General features: G+C 40.9%; 1 protein-coding gene across 1 annotated transcript in view; it reads left to right on the forward strand.

The window, feature by feature from the left end:
- Positions 1-17140, forward strand: part of LOC124612810 — an 87543-nt gene extending 70403 nt beyond the window's left edge. The window contains exon 6 of the mRNA XM_047141231.1: positions 16484-17140. Within this exon, the coding sequence (XP_046997187.1) occupies positions 16484-16593 (110 nt within the window). The 3' untranslated portion in view covers positions 16594-17140. The remainder of the gene's footprint in view (positions 1-16483) is intronic.
- The last annotated feature ends 388 nt before the right edge of the window (positions 17141-17528 follow it).

Below are 17528 nucleotides of genomic sequence, written 5' to 3' on the forward strand. Positions count from 1 at the left end.
CCTCAGTGTGCATGTACATGGATCGGTCTGTTGGCTGTTTTATTTATTTATTTATTTATTTATGCATTTATTTTACCTGGCAAGATTAGGGCCTTCAGGCCCTCTCTTACACCTAACCAGGCATACTCAGATTCAACAGATTTCAGTGTCTACAGAAAATTAGGACATATAACATGTTATACAGTATTAATGTTAAAGAAAAAAATAGAGATTATAAAAGTAGTACAATGATAATTATAACAATCAAAAAATAATTATAACAATCAAGAATAATAAAAATAATAATAATAATGATAATAATAATAATAATAATAATGACTATGTATATGAAAGTAAACATATTTTTCTTTTATGAGTGTCAGTCCTATTGCTAGTTGGGAATTTACTCGTTATATTCTTGCAGCTTGTGAGTTATTCTCATCAAGCAGAGACATAAGACGATGGAATGGGGTGAAAGAGATATAGAAGAGGTAGATAGGTTAGAGGAAGAGAAATAGAATGGTAAAATTCGAAGCTATGATGGAGAGGAGAAAGAAAAAGATGAGGGGGGGCACAACAATGGTGGCTATACCGTCCCTAATATGTAAGTCTTAAGTTCCCTCTTGAATGTTGAGTGGTTTTGGATAAGACGCAGATCACAGGGGAGCGCGTTCCATAGTCGTATGGCTGAGATGGAGAATGACACGGAGAAAGATTTTGTGTTATGTAAAGGTACAGCCAAGATGCTAGACGTATCCGATCTGGTATTGCGGTTGTGGAATGATGATAGGTTTTTAATGTGAGAAGATAAGTATTGGGGGCACCAGTGGCTAAGAAATCGATGAAGTAAGCACATCGTGTGGAGATCGCGTGCCTTATGTGGGCGTATCCAACCTAGCTGGGAGTATGAAGGACTGATATGATCATACAACCGTATGTTGCATACGTATCTAACACAAGCATTCATCACTAGCACGAGGCATCTCGAATTTTCATTATTTGTGCCATGTTGAACTACATCACAGTAGTAAAGATTAGGCAAGACTAGTGTTTGGACTAATTTTTGTTTAACATGGGTTGGAAATATTTTTCTAAATTTTTGAATTGCATGTAGGGAGGAGAGCGATTTCCGGCAAGCTGTGACTGTTTGTTCTTCCCAGTTTAGGTGTTCATCCAAGATTATTCCAAGGTCTTTTACTGTTTTTTGGTATGGTAGTTGGGTACCATTGAGGAGTATTTGAGGGACTGTTTCGCGAAAGTATCGACTGATTAACTTTGGATGAGATATAAGTATGACCTGGGATTTCTTGGGGTTTAGTTTCAGACCTAGGTTCTGTGCCCATCGAGAAACAGAGCAAAGATCTGCGTTCATACTCGCTACTGCGTCAGCAATGTTCTTGGGGCTTGCACTTATGTACAGTTGGATGTCGTCGGCATATAGATGGTAGTTGCAGGAGTGAATCACTGAAGAAATATCATTAATGTACAGTGAGAAGAGTAATGGACCAAGGACGGAGCCTTGGGGAACTCCAGAGCGCACGTTTTTCCATGATGACTTTTCCGACCCACAAATGACTTGTTGCCTTCTGTTTTTGAGGTAGCTGTCGAACCAGTGTATTGCGCTGTTTGAGAAATTCAGCTGCTTCATTTTAATTAGTAATATATCAGAGTCAACTGTATCAAAAGCCTTGCTAAAGTCAAGCAGTGTTAGGATGGTAGCTTCACGTCTGTCCATAGCATGTTTAATGTCATCAGTTACTTTGATTAATGCAGTTGCTGTACTATGGTGCTTTCGAAAGCCTGACTGATATTTGTCGTGAATGTTATGAGTTTTGAGGTAATCCGTCAGCTGTTCATGGACGATGTGTTCTAGGGCTTTAGATATTGCAGGAAGTATGCTGATCGGCCTGTAGTCACCTGGCGACTTAGGGTTGTCAGTCTTGGGTATAGGTTGAATTAAGCTTTGCTTCCACTCAGTAGGATATGTACTACTGACAAGAGACAGGTTGAAGATATCTGTGATAACTGGGGTAATAGTGTTTACGACGTTCTTAATCATGCCAATGCTCACTCCATCATTTCCTACTGCCTCGGAAGAGATTCTCATAATTGCCTTGTGTACTGTGCCGGTAGTGACATGTTTTAGGAAAAACTTGTCTCTCGAGAGATTGATATCTTGGGGCTGGTAATTTGTCGCTGCGTGGCAGTTTACGACTGTTGAGAAGAAATCGTTTAATTCTTCTGCAGACGCTTGATAAACAGCGTCAGATCTTCGCTTCCCTATACCGAAACTGCGCAGCTTTTTCCACAGTGCAGCAGGTTTTGATATGCCGCATACGACAGAGCGGGCATGTCTGATTTTGGCATTCCTCACGCTTTGCTTGGTTCTATTTCGGAGTTTCCTATAAGCTTCGTACGCCTCGGGAGTTGGGTTACGCTTGAAGGCCCTATGTGCAGCATCACGCTCATTCATTAACTGGCGTAATGCAGTGGTGAGCCACGGAGCGGGAGCTCTCTTTACCTTGACAGTGCGTTGAGGAGCATGTTTATCATACAGTGCAATAATTTTGCGACATAATTCCCGAATTTTTCCGTCTAAAGTCGGTTCATTGCTTATATCATGCCAAGGGATGTCTGAGCAATCCTTTTGAAGAGCGTCATGGTTAACATTTTTTAGGTTTCTGTAGGTTACCATGTGAGATTTTTCTTTGGTAGTATGTACTGAGTAATTTAAGAAAATCACGTCATGAGCAGAGAGTCCTGGAGCGGATGTCTGATTGGCGCGAATTATTTTATCTGGTCGCTTTGTTGCTATTATATCTATGAGTGTATGGCTGTGTGGCGTGTGATGAGTTGGGTCCAGCGGTGTTAAACTCATATCATTGGAGTGGAACAGTCTCCTAAGTTTTTCTGCAGAGGGAGATTTTAACTGTAAGTCGATGTTTGTGTCGCCCATAATGATTATGTGTTCATACAGTGTCACGAGCGAGGACAGGGCAGACTGAAAGGAGGACATAGCACCGACATTTGGAGGTTTATATATTACTCCAATTAGCAGTTTCTGATTTGATGTATTTATTTCGAAAAACAAGAACTCTGCTTCTCCTTCGCCCTTTGCATCCGATGTGCATAGTATAGTAGGTCTCAGATCAGAGCGAATATAGGCACCCACACCACCCCCCCGTCGTGTTTCACGATCTGCCCTTAGGAGGGAGTAACCAGTGATTCGGATAGCGTCGGAAGAAATGTTTGGTTTCAACCAAGTTTCAGAGACGAGGATAATATGGAACAGCGATTGGCAGAACAGGTCACAGAACTCGTCGAAGTGAGCCGTTAGCGACTGAGCGTTCGCGTGGGCCACAAAGAGCCCGCCGCCGGAACCGGTCCGTCCCATTGTGGCCGCCTGTAGGACCGAGCGCGCTCCGTCTACCTGCTGGCCGGAAGAGGGGCAAAAGCTGGATTTCGCGGGGGAAGACATATTTACAGGTGTGTCCAAGGTCGTGACTGACTCAAACGTCTGTGGGCTAGAGGTGAAAAACAAGCTGGAGCTATCGGAGAAGGGAGCGAAAAGAAAGATGGAAAGTGGCAGTAGTGGTTACGAAAAAGATAGTAGTAGTAGTAGTGGTAGTGACGAGGATGAAAATAACAGATATAGAAAGGCGGTTTTAAGGAGATTCCTGTTAATGGAGAATGTTAATTCCCGTTTGACTGACAATATGAATATAAATGAGCACTTATGATAGGTAACTAAAGAAGCAATATTTATGTGAAACAATTGACTGATTTTAAATAGAGTACTTATGGTACATATAGAAATAACGAAGCAATATTTACGTAAAAAAATGAAAAGAAAGAATAAAAATTAACTTATATTAGACAGAGTAAAATATGAGACTTTGTGTCTCGCGAGATTTCGCTCAGTCTTTCAGTTCGGACATGTTCGTCACCGTTTTCCTCCCTCCTTCCGTCTTGACTACGATCCTGCCATCCTGGGTCCATACATTTTGAAGGCCGAACTGTGTGATCGCAGTGTTCAAAACTTTTAGTCTTTCGCGCGTCAGATCTTCCCTCAGGGTAAACCCACTCTTGGCGAGTTTTCTTTTCTGAGCAAACACTTCAGCTCTTTTCCGGTATGACACAAATTTAATTATTATGGGCCTGGGTTTCATCGCACCTGGTATCCTGCGCCCAACACGGTGGCTTCTGTCAATATCGGCCACGTCGATATGCACACCAAGTTTTTCACGCACGAGGCTAATGGCCAGGTCGTCGGTGTTTTCACGATCGTTTTCAGCTACCCCGAACAAGCGCAAGCTGTTCCTTCGCTGATACTGCTCAATTTCATCGGTGGCCGCAGACAGTTTAGCTTCTAGGTCGGCGGCTTTTTTCTCTTGTGCGGCCAGGGACTTTTTAAGAGACTGGATTTCGGTGCTGTTGCGCCCGACAGACTCTTGCAGTTTGTCCATGACCGCGGCCGTCACAGAGTCCGTGATGGATTGCACTATTACGTCTAGCGTGTCTTTAGTGTGCAGCGCCGCACTCACCTGGGACCGGACGAGCTCCCCGATGTCGGGAAGCGAGGCCTCACCTGCCGCCGGAGACCGGGCGCCCGCGCTGCCTGCGCCCCTGTAGCCTCGCCTGCTGCCGCTTACTCGTGCTCTTCCCATTTTTCACTCACTTATCACTTATCACTTGTGGTAATCAACGGAGAACAACACACCACGGCAAGTAACACTTGTTTAGTCGGATGTACACGTTGTGGACTGCCGCACTTCTCTGTAACACCTTCAATGAGCGGAAAAACTCGCGAGCCAAAGAAACGCGCGTCACTCAGTGGCCGCCATCTTATACGTCTCTGTGTCGAATAGTTTTCCCACAATAACGTCACAAACTTTAGGACTTCATATTTTCTGCATGGTCGTAACTGCACCAGTGACCTCAACCAAGTATGACTATCCTTATAGACTTACCGTTTTGCGTCTACGTGTCCATACTTCAACACCTGACGTGCTGCCCGTGAGAAAATAGGCATTACAGGTTTGCTCTTGCCATACACACTTGGAGGTCCTAACCAGTCTAAAAACAAACGACTTGTAACAGCTATAAATATTAGTCCACAAATGATGTAAGTACTGAAGTAATGTTGCTCAGTATGCCGTCGTCAGTCAACAACAGAAATATCAGCACTTTTACACATTACACTTTGTATATAATTGCAAACAAATATTGTATACACAACAATTTCTGTTCTTGTTTCTTCCCCACAGTCAGTTTTAGCAGGAAAAAAAGGTAGCTGTATTTGTGGCTTATCGCCCTGTGATTGGTATACTACTATGGTAGTTGAATCGTTCGAAACTAACGTCTTATGACTGCGAAATACTGTCGTCGAAGCTACTATCGTCACAAATCGAGACGCTACAGAGGTCTCTCTCAAACTCCCTGTCACACTGACCCCAACCGACTTACTCATTCATCTTAAGTGGCTGCAAATCCCAGTCCGCAGCTCGTGGTCGTGCGGTAGCGTTCTCGCTTCCCACGCCCGGGTTCGATTCCCGACGGGGTCAGGGATTTTCTCTGCCTCGTGATGACTGGGTGTTGTGTGATGTCCTTAGGTTAGTTAGGTTTAAGTACCGTAGTTCTAAGTTCTAGGGGACTGATGACCATAGATGTTAAGTCCCATAGTGCTCAGAGCCATTTGAACCATTTTTTGCAAATCCCAGTTAAGGTTTTATCTGCAATAACGATAAACACGGTTCAAGGGCGGAGAGAGTGGGAAGAGGAGATGGACGGAGACGGCGAGGAGAGAATGGACATAGAGATGGGGAGAGAGAGACGGCGAGGGAGAGGGGAAGAAGGAGGTGGACAGAGAAAGGGGGTAGGAGATGAAGTACAGGAAGACGGTGGGGCGGGGGAGTGGAGGAAATGGACAAAGAGAGGGGGACAGAGAAGATGTATATGGAGAGGGCGAAGAAGGGGATTAGGATGTATATTCATTTCCTGAAAATATTTAGCAATTACGTAGCATTGCTTGCTTTGCTGGTTTTACATAAGATACACGTGGTAACAGAGTTCGACCACTAACTGCAGGTCGTTTCATAGAGGTTCATCGGAATTCACAAGACTCCATTTTTTATATGAATGTTGATCGAAACTTGAGATGACTAGTAAACTTTACCCTCTCGTCAGATATAAACTGCAGTTTGGTGTGGTTCCGGTAGGGGTCGCTCAGGAGCAGCTAACTCGCTCGCTCGGTCGTGCATCGACGACTGTACACCGATTCGAGACGGCGATAGCACAGCAGCAAAAGGTCTTTTTCGTTCTGCGCTTCGGCAGGTGTCGTTCAGTTACAACTGTGCGGCGTGATTTTCGTGTAGAGAACGCCACAGCAGCAAAAGGCGTTTTGCGTTTTCCGTTCCAACAGGTGAAATTAAATGAAAACTATAGGCCTGATTTTCGCGTAGAGCTCGCCACTGCTCTCCCACAGCTCGTAGCATTTGAAGACGGCAACAGCAGTTTCAAGAGACAATTACCTGGAAGAAAACGATCTGTGGACACACATCCGCACAAGTTTAGAAAATATCGTTCTTGTGAAAAGCAACTAGCTCTTTACTCCCATAATGGACGAGTGCTATCGACAATGAAGCTCTAACTGATTCCATATTACCAGATACCCAAAAGGCTTTTGGTACCATTCCAAACAAGCGGCTTCTAATCAAACTGCGTGCCTGTCTTCTCAGCTGTGTGACTGGGTTGGTGATTTCGTGTCATAGTTCGTACTAATTGACAGGAAGTCATACAGTAAACGGAAGTGATATCTGGCATTCCCAAAGGAAGTGTTATAGGCTCTCTGTGGTTTCTAATCTACACAAACGATTTAGGAAACGAACTGATTAGCTCTCTTAACATCGTTTGCGGATGAAGCTGTCGTTTATCGTCTCGTAAAGTCATCGAAGGATCAAAATGAATTGCAAAATAATTTAGACAGGATGTGCGACTCTAAATAATGAAAAATTTGATGTCATCCCCATGAGTACTAAAAGGAATCCGTTAAATTTCGGTTACCAGTTGAATCACACAAATCCAAAGCCTGAGAATTCAACTACATACTTAGGAATTACAATTACGAATAACTTAAATTGGAATGATCACATAAGTAATGTTGTGAGGAAAGCAAACCAAAGATTGGCAGAAACTTAGACGATGCAACGGATACATTAATGAGCGTTACGCTTGTCCGTGCTCTTGTGGAGTATTACTGCGAGATATGGGGATCTTGCCAAGTAGAATTGACAGAGGGCATCAAAAAGTGAAGGAAGGGCAGCTCGTTTTGGGATATCGCGAAATGAGAAAGGGAATATCATAGACTTTTCTCGATGCCACGGAATCTTTTTATGAAATTTAAATCTGCAAGTCTCTCCTCCGAATGCGAAAATATTTTGTTGACGTCCACCTACGTACGGAGAAAAGATCAAAGAGAAATCAGAGCTCACACGGAAAGATTTATGTGTTAGTTTTTCCGCGCGTAAAATACTAACACATGAATCTCTTCATGTGAGCTCTGGTTTCTCTTTGATCATTTCCCCGTAAGTAGTGGACGTCAACAAAATATGTTCCAGAGTGGAACGGTAGAGAAGTAGTGTGAAGGTGGCTCGATGCAACCTCTGCCCTGCACTTAAGTGTGAATTTGAGAGTGCTAATGTAGGTGGAGATGTCATGTAGACGTATACACATTGTTTTTGTGCAAAGGAAAATCCTCAGGTTACCTCCATGTGCTCTTTAAAGATACAGAGAGCTTCCAGCAGATTTTGTGAATTTCCCTCAGGGCGCTTAAGTGAAAGTTAAAATATTTCCTTTCACTTTTTGTGTTCGACGATGACGATGAAGAATTCTGTTTAAGTGGAATACAACAGCCAGCCACATACCATAGCTGGACACGAGAGAGGCTCTGCAAGTTTCGTGCGTCGTTTTGAACTTTCACCGCCACCAAAAAAATCTGAAGACTATATGCGCGTCCATATGCCATATGAAACATATACTCTTGTAAAATGGGATCCTTTTCATAAGTCCAAACTTCTGAGTAAATTTAAATAAATCCCAAGCTCCTGTCTTCATTCACAAAGAAGAAGTCACATTGTGAATCCGGGTGAAAATGTTTGAAATTCCCTGTATTATGACTACTTACTTCGGATCCCACCTTCCGCTTAAAGAGCGACAATGCATGCTGTTAAACAAGGCTAAACGACCTATGTTGCATAATGACCTCAGTATAACAAGGCTCATGTGCATAAAATAATTCGTGTTTCAATGCTTCGATCTCATATCTTTATCTTGCTGTTTATATTGCGTCGTGTTATTGGTCTCTCATGTATATAGCTCATCTTGAGTCGTTCCTTTGAATGTCCAAAAATCAACTATGCAGTAAAATGAGCAGATCAAATAGCGTATCCACGAATATATAAACACTGAATAAACTTTCAACTGCCAAGATCGCTAAAATCATTACTTCATATACATTACCGGTTTCAGGAATTCTCTGTTGCCATAGTCATATCTGCAAAAGACAGGACCAAAAACGCTGGGATAAAGCAGCTAACATAACACCAAAAATTACATCCAAGGTTAGCACACATGGATAACGCCATACCTATGTTTACATCATGTAATGATCCCCTTCATTACAGTAAGTAGTGCTATGCAATGTATATCCATGTTAGTAAGGTGAGCTGTGCTAGCAGGATGCCAGATTTAAAATAACGGCTACGTTATTGCGCCGATTGCAAGTGCTCTGCTTTACAACTGACAGCCCCAAGACTAAACGTAAGTATATCAGATGACGCAGTAACATTATAAAACATAAGGTATACGTAAACCTTTTTACATGATTTTAGAAATTTTTTATGAACATTTTATTAAAACTCTTTACCAAATTTTTCCTATTCAGAGTCACAAAGAATATGACAAACAACAACCATTTAAAAGCTCTCTATGTACATCTAATGTTATCATATGTAGGTTGATTTTTAATACATCTGAGAATAGCTCGATACCAACAGGCACTTATTGATATTTCATAAGAGTACATTCAAAGATATACACCGACAATGGAGATATTTAATGTTTGTCATTTTGTTCTCAATTTCGATGTTTACAAGAGCTTATCCACGACAACACGTCAGTCGAGGTCGAGGTGAAATCTCTCACCTATGCAATCTGGTCACCATACATCTAGGTGAACAGTCTTCTAATGTTTAATATAAACAATCTACAGTTCTTACATCGTGTGGGATTGCAGTCGCTCTTATACTGGGGCCATCGTCTAGCACTACTCGCCCACTGATACATATGCCTATGGTAGAACAAATATGTTCACGTGTTATTCCCTTAGATGATTAATGTCAAACATACTATCATCTACAGTGTATGGTCAGTGTCAGACCATTGTAATCTAAAAAACATTTTTACAACAGATCCTTAATACAAATTTTCTTACAGAATTACATTATATTCCAATTTTTATAAAAAAAAATTCCTAAAATATGTAAAAAATTTTAAGACTTCTCAGTATCATACTACGACAATTCTTAATAACAAATTATGTAAGAGAATCTTGAAACTTTTTTTAAAATTCTGTTTGATTTCGAGTATTTATGAATGTAATAAAATTAACTCACATATGGCATTATAAGACGTAGTACGTCCTCAAGCATCAAAGACCATCCAGCAGTCGTCATACATGCTGATGGAGGAACGGAAAGCCCTAAGATAAGCACTTTCCAACCATGTGGTCAACATGGAAGCACTTTGCGTATCATTCATTAGTGCGTGGTAATATCACATACCCTGTTATGGACCATATCCCGTCCTTTGTACTGTCCAAGGGATCATCATAAATCGCGGCGACTTAGTGTAATTGTAGTCTCATTCAGAGTGTCATTTCTTTTGTTTCATTGCGTATATCTAAGTTACTATACAGTAGTAGTTGTTTCTGTGTATGGTCCAAGTTTCATCAATCTATGTTAAGTCGTAATGACACATCATCCGAAAGTTACTTACATTCACCCTGAAATTTTTCACACCAGGGTAATTGATGACTTTTGCTGTTTGGACAGCTAAATAATTCATGTTGATAGCAGATTTTAAAATGTGGAACTCCACAAGAAGGCTGAAAAGTACATATATAGATCGGATTACTAACGAGGTACTGAACTAAATCAGGGAAGAAAGAAATTTGTGGTAGAACTGGACTAAGAAAAAAAAAAGTCAGTTGATGAGACACAAACCGAGACATCAAGGAACCATCAACTTGATAATGGGTGGAAATAGGGGAGGGGGAATTGTTAGGGGAGACCAAGGGCTGTTTACAAAGTAACAGGTTCTTGTGGATGTAGGTTTTGATAATTACGCGGAGATAAAGAAGCTGAAAACAGGGTGAGTAACTTGGAGACGTGCGACAAAGCAATCTTTGGTATGAAGACTATAACTGTAATATCTTGCGTATTCTGTTCCCTGGCAAAGTAGCAACACATGTAAGAGAAACAGTGACTTACATTTCTCAGCTACATATCATACAAAGTAAGGAGTATAAATTCGGTTTTGAATTTACATTTCATTAGATTCCAATGAAAAGCGATCACCAGTTTGCACTTTGTATTTATGTGAGAGTACAAACCAGCTTTCGATATACCCATATGGATTTAAGAACAATCTGCTTCACTATTAGTGACCGACAGATCGCTCCACACGGGCTTGTGGGCATTTAATAAAAGGTGTTGTGCATCGGATAACTAATAGGACAGGAGTAGCTCTAACAGACATGAGACATGGTGTTGTAACTCACAAAATACAACAGACAGGGTGATCGTCTAACTATGAAATGCTCATTAATCCCTGTTTCCTACAAAGTTCTCTGCTAATATATACAAATAACAGCTTACTAAATGATCTGTTCTATCACAAGAAATGCACAGAATAAGAAAATTAATAATTATTGGCATGAAAAACCACTCATCTAAAATTTGAATGTTTCGGCAAAGATTGGATTGTTTAGATGAGTAAAATAAAACCATAATCCACAAATTTGTAAAGGATAGACAAATCTGTAGTGGATACACAGTGGCTGCCTCAATCTGCCAGGAGAGTTGAAAACTACACACGAAAACTGCATTACTGATCAAGCCATGAATGAGCCTTCAGTCACTCAGGAAAAACATTGAATTCATGGAATGCACTTGATTCTAACAGCACTCTTAAAAACGTATGGTAATTGTCGTACCTTGCTCTCCCAAGCTGCAGCTTCTCACCATATCCTGTAGTCAGTTGTGTGGGAAGTAGCGACAACTGTGATCTGGTACAGACTGCAAAAGATCAGCTCTGCATTGGATCTCCAGACGAAGTGTAAGCTATGTTTTCTCCTTCAGCCAATAAGTCGCCTCCAGCTCCACATTTCTCAGAAACTGGCATCCTGACTTAGGTTCTCGTCTATTTTTTAACATTAACCAATGATTAGTTCACTTACAACCTTTTAGAGCAGAGGTTGTTCACACCCTGTGAAGTGGCGCCAGAATATTCGGCCCTTCTCTTCACAAAGAGAAAGAATTCCTGTCCACAATGCAGCTCCGTCACTTTATAACACTCCCCCGCAAGTCTGCGCCAAGTATAACGCTATGCTCACAGACTAGTGTTACCCTCTGGGAGGATTTTTGTATTTGACAGTGTGTTTGCACCTAATGGACAGAGGGTATCAAACACTAATTTCGTAGTTATGGCAATTAATAGAAAAACGAAACAGACTTTCTTTTGAGATAATGAAACTAGTAAAGTTCATACGAATGAAACAATAAACGGTCATCAGCCTAATTAGGCATATTAAATTGAAACATTGTACTGAAAGAAACTGAATGACTGGCTAAAGTGACTTTCAAATAAGTAATCATCGGAAGATAAATGGTACTTCATTCATAATAATAATAGCTACTATTGCAATCATTAATCAATTCAGCACTGAGATGTTACTACAGGACACACTGGACTAAAGTTGGGCATAAAAAGAGTTCTGACTAAACTAACAAATACATACCACAAATGAAATTAAATAATACTACACATACACGTTTTATACTCATTTTTAGAAATGTCACAGATTTCTTTTAGTAGCAACGAAAATCCCAATTATCTCCCTTAGAAGATAAGAATATAGTGGGGACCCATAAACTGTTACTGTCTCTTCAGGCAAACGCTGTGATTATTCCAGAACCAAAGTGCAATTCACTAATATTGATTCCTAAACCCACTTGGAATAGTTTATATTTTTATCCTTTAAAGCAGATTACTCAAACACAAAGCTCTATTAACCTCAGAAAATAGTTCATGGTAACAATCAATAGAAATTTACATTCCTTATAAGTTCAATTTATGTTCCTTTTTCACCACGTGTGAAGCAGATATTTTAGATAGCAACATTTACAGACTCTGGCACTGAACTTTAGCACATTTAATACGGAAACAAGTCACTATTTAGTTAGAAACAGGATACTCGGTTTCTGCACATTTAGTATAGGATCCTGCATTGGTTCATGATTGGGATAATTTTAAGGTTCAAAGATAGGTTTATAGCACTTAAAATTATTATTGAAAAACACTCAAACAAATACACTGGTCCATGCTATAATACATATCTGTGTTCCTAAAGTTGGCGGAGCAATGGCGAAATAGTAGTGGCACGCAACGTGGTGACTAACTGGTCTCACACTCTTGATTTTCAATGCTCTTTACAATTTCTTCTTGGCAACGGATTTTTCTCGTTTTAGAGCCATTCCATAATACCAAGAGCACCAGACAACAGCCCAATCCACATCTGAGGCAATTTTCCATATAAATCGACTTCCAAACGCCTCCCTTGGCACCCTCGATGTTTACCATACAATGACTAGCCACTGACTGCCTAGCGTTCCCACCAAGTAGCCGTCCAGATCGACCGCCAAACCACATTTTACCGTGCGCCAAGCCACTTCCGCAGCGGAGGGGGTTCCCTACAGCTTTTATACGAGGGTTGGAACTTTAATAGTGGCAGCTGTTTATTTACAGATCGTACAAAATAGATACGTGTTTCAAAGTTTTACTGACCTTCAGAGTAGTCACGAGCATTGTGCATAATCCGTTACCAGCGATGTGGAAGTCGCAGGATGCTCTTAGCAGTGCCAGTTGTGTTGACAGTTCGAGTAGCGCGTTCTATTGCCCGACGAATTTGTAGCAGTTCTGAAGCAAATGCCGTGAAGTGTTTCCTTTAGTTTAGAAAGTGCGCAGTAGGTGGTACAGCACTTAGCAGCCCCATCAGTCAAACAAATCAGTAACAGCTTGCACTGTACGTGCTTGAGAATTGTCGTCCAAAATGATGGTCAGGTCCTGCAGAAAGTGTCATCACTTCTGTCTCTAAGCAGGTCATAGGTTGAGTTCCAAAAACGAACAGCATGGAGACAAAAGTGATGACACTTTCTGCAGGACCTGACCATCATTTTGCAGGACAATGCACAAACATGTACAGTGCAAGCTGTTACTGATTTGTTTGACTGATGGGGCTGCTAAGTGCTATACCACCTACTGCACTCCTCTGACTTAAGCCCTCGTGAGTTCAACTCGATTTCTAAACTGAAGGAAACACTTCACGGCATTCGATTCAGAACTGCTATAAATTCGTCGGGCAATAGACCGCACCGCTCGAACTGTCAACACAACTGTCATTGATAAGAGTATCCTATGACTTCCATATCGCTGGCAGCGGGTTATACACAATGCTGGTGACTACTTGGAAGGTCAGTAAAACTTTGAAAAGCGTATCTATTTTGTACGAGCTTAAAATGAATAGTTTCCACAATTAAAGTTCCAACCCTCGTACTTTACAATACATGTTCCCTAAGCACGAACCAGCTTACATGTATAAATTATCTTTTGTGAACAGACATATTATGAGATTTCATTATTTTTAAACATCCTTTAGCTTTTGCAATACGTACATAACAAACTTTAAATTTTATCTCACAAAACAATGACCTTAATTAGTAAAGACTAACCACTTCATAGCCACATACACATAGTTACCTAGTATAACTTACTTACAATCAATATTGGTGTTACAACGTCTCAGGAACACTGAGAGCTTTGCCCATTACTGACTTCCTCTTGTACAGCGTTCTTGGAAGGCGACTTGTTGGCACAAAACAAGGTTGCTTGGAGACGTGTTTGGCTGGACAGCACTGCTTGTACAAAGTAAGACTCTGCACAAGCACCATTGTTTGTCATGCTATGTTCCACGACTTCTGTGACTGTAGGTTGGGGCCACATGTTATGCTGGATGCACTGTAAGAAGAAGTGCAGGAACGCGACTCTCAGATGTCTGTACTAAACAATGCCCAGAACTCTGTCCGGTAGAGCCCACACAGAACACGTGGCCTGTGGAAGCACAGACGTGCTGGGAAAGCGGTAGTGGTGGGGGTCCCTGTAGGGGAAATGCCGAGTGCTGGAGGGGAAGTGCCATTCTAAACTGAACCCTAAACTCACATTTTTTTTGTAAATATTAAGTGGGGCCTCTTCACGCCCACACTTGCGTGGTGACCATTCAAAACTATGTGTCACCTCTGCTTTGATTAGTATATGAAAAGAAGTCCGCTGAAAATGCAGAGATTTATTTCGCCTGGCTTGTTAACCATTTGTAACTTTCAGAGAAGTGTTATGAGTGGGGAATTTTGAGTAAAAGCTACATATTTCTCTTGTTGCCATATTAAAATTAGCTTCTTTTGCTAAAACACAGTGGAATTTACACAGTTTCAATTCACCAACATCTTGTGTGGACGCAATTGCGAGAGAGTTCTGAAACAGTGGTTTATTAAATTTAATAAATGAGGAAGTGAGGAGAAGTAAGGTCAGTATCTTTTGAAAAAGCGCATCATCGGTAGCAAATAAAGGTGTAATGTCTTCACTTATGTTGTTCTAAAATCCATGGCATTTCTCGTTTCACCAACTATTGATGGCCCTTAAAAATTACATTCTTTCATCAAAAAAGTCTGTAGTTAGTGGAATATCATGGTAGATAATGAAATTTTGCACAATAGCCAACGGAAAAATACTCTCCTCTTTGCATGCTGTAATTTGCCAGAATCTCATCTCCATATATCAAACCGTTTATGAAATATGGGGAATGTTGTGAATATTTCACTCTGACTTTATCGCTGGCGCGGCGAGATCGCAAATGAGAGTGCTTAGTCAGGTCAACTTCTTCGAGACTGTTGAGAGATAGAAACCTCCTCCCAGTACGTTATCTAAATTTCATACGCAGCAACATATTATGTAGTATGCGATAAGCGTAAAATCATAGCGGTCCCTGTTTTTCATTGTAAACTTTTTCGAATTTCGCGCAGTGCCTTACATCCACATACATGTCACGGTAACTAAGACCATTAACAAAACGATGGGCACATCATATTGAACGTGACGTATAAAGCTACAAGTAAAGCAAAAATGAATTTTTTACCGAATAGTTTCTGTAAAATCACTTGAGAAAAATTGCAGGGCGTTTGCGTCAATTCTGTTCTCGCCGACTGGCTGAAAGGAGGAGACAGTGTCGACCTCTCCTTCCGAACAAACGGATGAACTCGCATCCGCCACCGCATCGTACGTGGACTCTACATGTGGTACCTGCCCTAGGCGATCAACTCGCCTGATCCCGTCACACTCTCCTCTGAAAGGCTAGCCGCAGTCCCAGGAGGTCGCGCAAAATGCAAACTCATTGTCCTGATTCGTCTCTGTGCTCAACCTGGCCCATCTATGACACAGGTACTGCAGACTGTATTACATGTGGAGACTATATTACATGAGGAGGAATCAGTATCAAAGTAGATGGCGTAATGCTGGCAATCACTGATGTTACTAACAGCAAGTGTTAACTATTTTATTAATTAATGAGAATAGAAATCAGATAGTAATGACAATCAGCTACGAACGACACATGAGACATGCCAGTCAGCCAGTGGATTCATGTGTATCAGTATTCCCGGCAGCAAAGTTCTCTATATTAACACTGGTACAATGGACTATCATACTGGAGTACCATCATTGAAATGTGCTTCCCACTATCTTGATTTACGGTTTCTTCGGTTTTTGTTTCCAAATAACAGAAATGCCAGGTTCAACTCTTCAATCAGACCATGGATTGTGCCTGTACAAATTAATTTATTGTATCTGATGGGCTCAATTTCGACAGGACGTTTGACTCTTAAATTTATTACCTTTTCTCCTGGCAGCTGTTTTAGACACGAAAGTATATATGAAGAACACATAAAATTAAATTTACAATTCATTGCTTATCCATCGACTGGATTTGCTAGCAAATCTATAACCTTATGTAATATATGATCCTCTTCACAAATTTGTTTCAGGAAATCCCATATATGCCATCTACTTTCTTCTTTCAGTGCTACTAACGAGCTTGTTACCAAATTTTTCCTTCTTGCAGCTCTACAAGTGTACGCTCTGATAGTTGTCGAGTCCCTCCGAAGGAAGTTCTTGCTGGAGTCGCCGCCTCCGAGTATGGACGTCGCTTACAAACGACTGGAGCGAGACTAGAGCGTCTTCTCCAGCATGTCATCAGTTACAAGCAAAGACATCATAACTGGACAATGGACCATTACTTTCAGAACATGAAAATAGCTTCTGCCAACGTTTGTGTGTGTATGTGTGTGTGTGTGTGTGTGTGTGTGTGTGTGTGTGTGTGTGGTTCTTGCAGTTACAGCGTCAAGTTATCAACCTAATGTGTACAGATATACATATAAATTCATCTAACATGAATCTCACTAACCAATAGTCCCACATTTTTTTTTCTTCTGCGAAGATCAATATAAATTAAATATCAAGGTTGCAGATATTTTTTAATGCACTGGGCGGTCGGTTAACACGTTACTTACTCGCATTGACGGAATCTCTTCTATATTCATAATTTTCTCGCAATATGTGTTTCGTAAAATTGCCTCAGAAATACCAGTTTGATGTGATTGCTATACGAAAGTGCTTGTGACTGCAATTTCCACAATAGTAGTGACCCCAAGGTTGTATTATACTTGTTGATACAAAACTTTATCGAAAAATTTAGCAAATCCAACTTTACTCGATACACCGAAAACTGTCAATGACACTTCTCTGCATTATTGCCTCTGAATGTGAGTAAACATCTTTAAGATCGGCGGCTAAAGGCTTTCTTCTGAGAGAAGAGTTTGGTATCAAACGGTCGGTTCTTGTGTTGGAGATGATAGTCATCGTGCGCTATCGACTGTGATAGATAACCCATCCAACTTGTACCAATGTGGTACGTCACCAAGGCTGACATGAGCCATAGGGGTTCACATCATTTACATTGTTTTTATTATTGACTACTGCTGTGTTTTCAGCACCTATAACGTCTTGAAATTGACCTAAAATAGAAATTGCAGTAGTCGATGTCGTAATAAATAGCACAGTTAAGGGTGAATACTGTCATTTAAAAGTTTCTTCTTTATGTTAATGCC

This window comes from Schistocerca americana, chromosome 4 (assembly GCF_021461395.2).
Source record: "Schistocerca americana isolate TAMUIC-IGC-003095 chromosome 4, iqSchAmer2.1, whole genome shotgun sequence".
Taxonomy (NCBI): domain Eukaryota; kingdom Metazoa; phylum Arthropoda; class Insecta; order Orthoptera; family Acrididae; genus Schistocerca; species Schistocerca americana.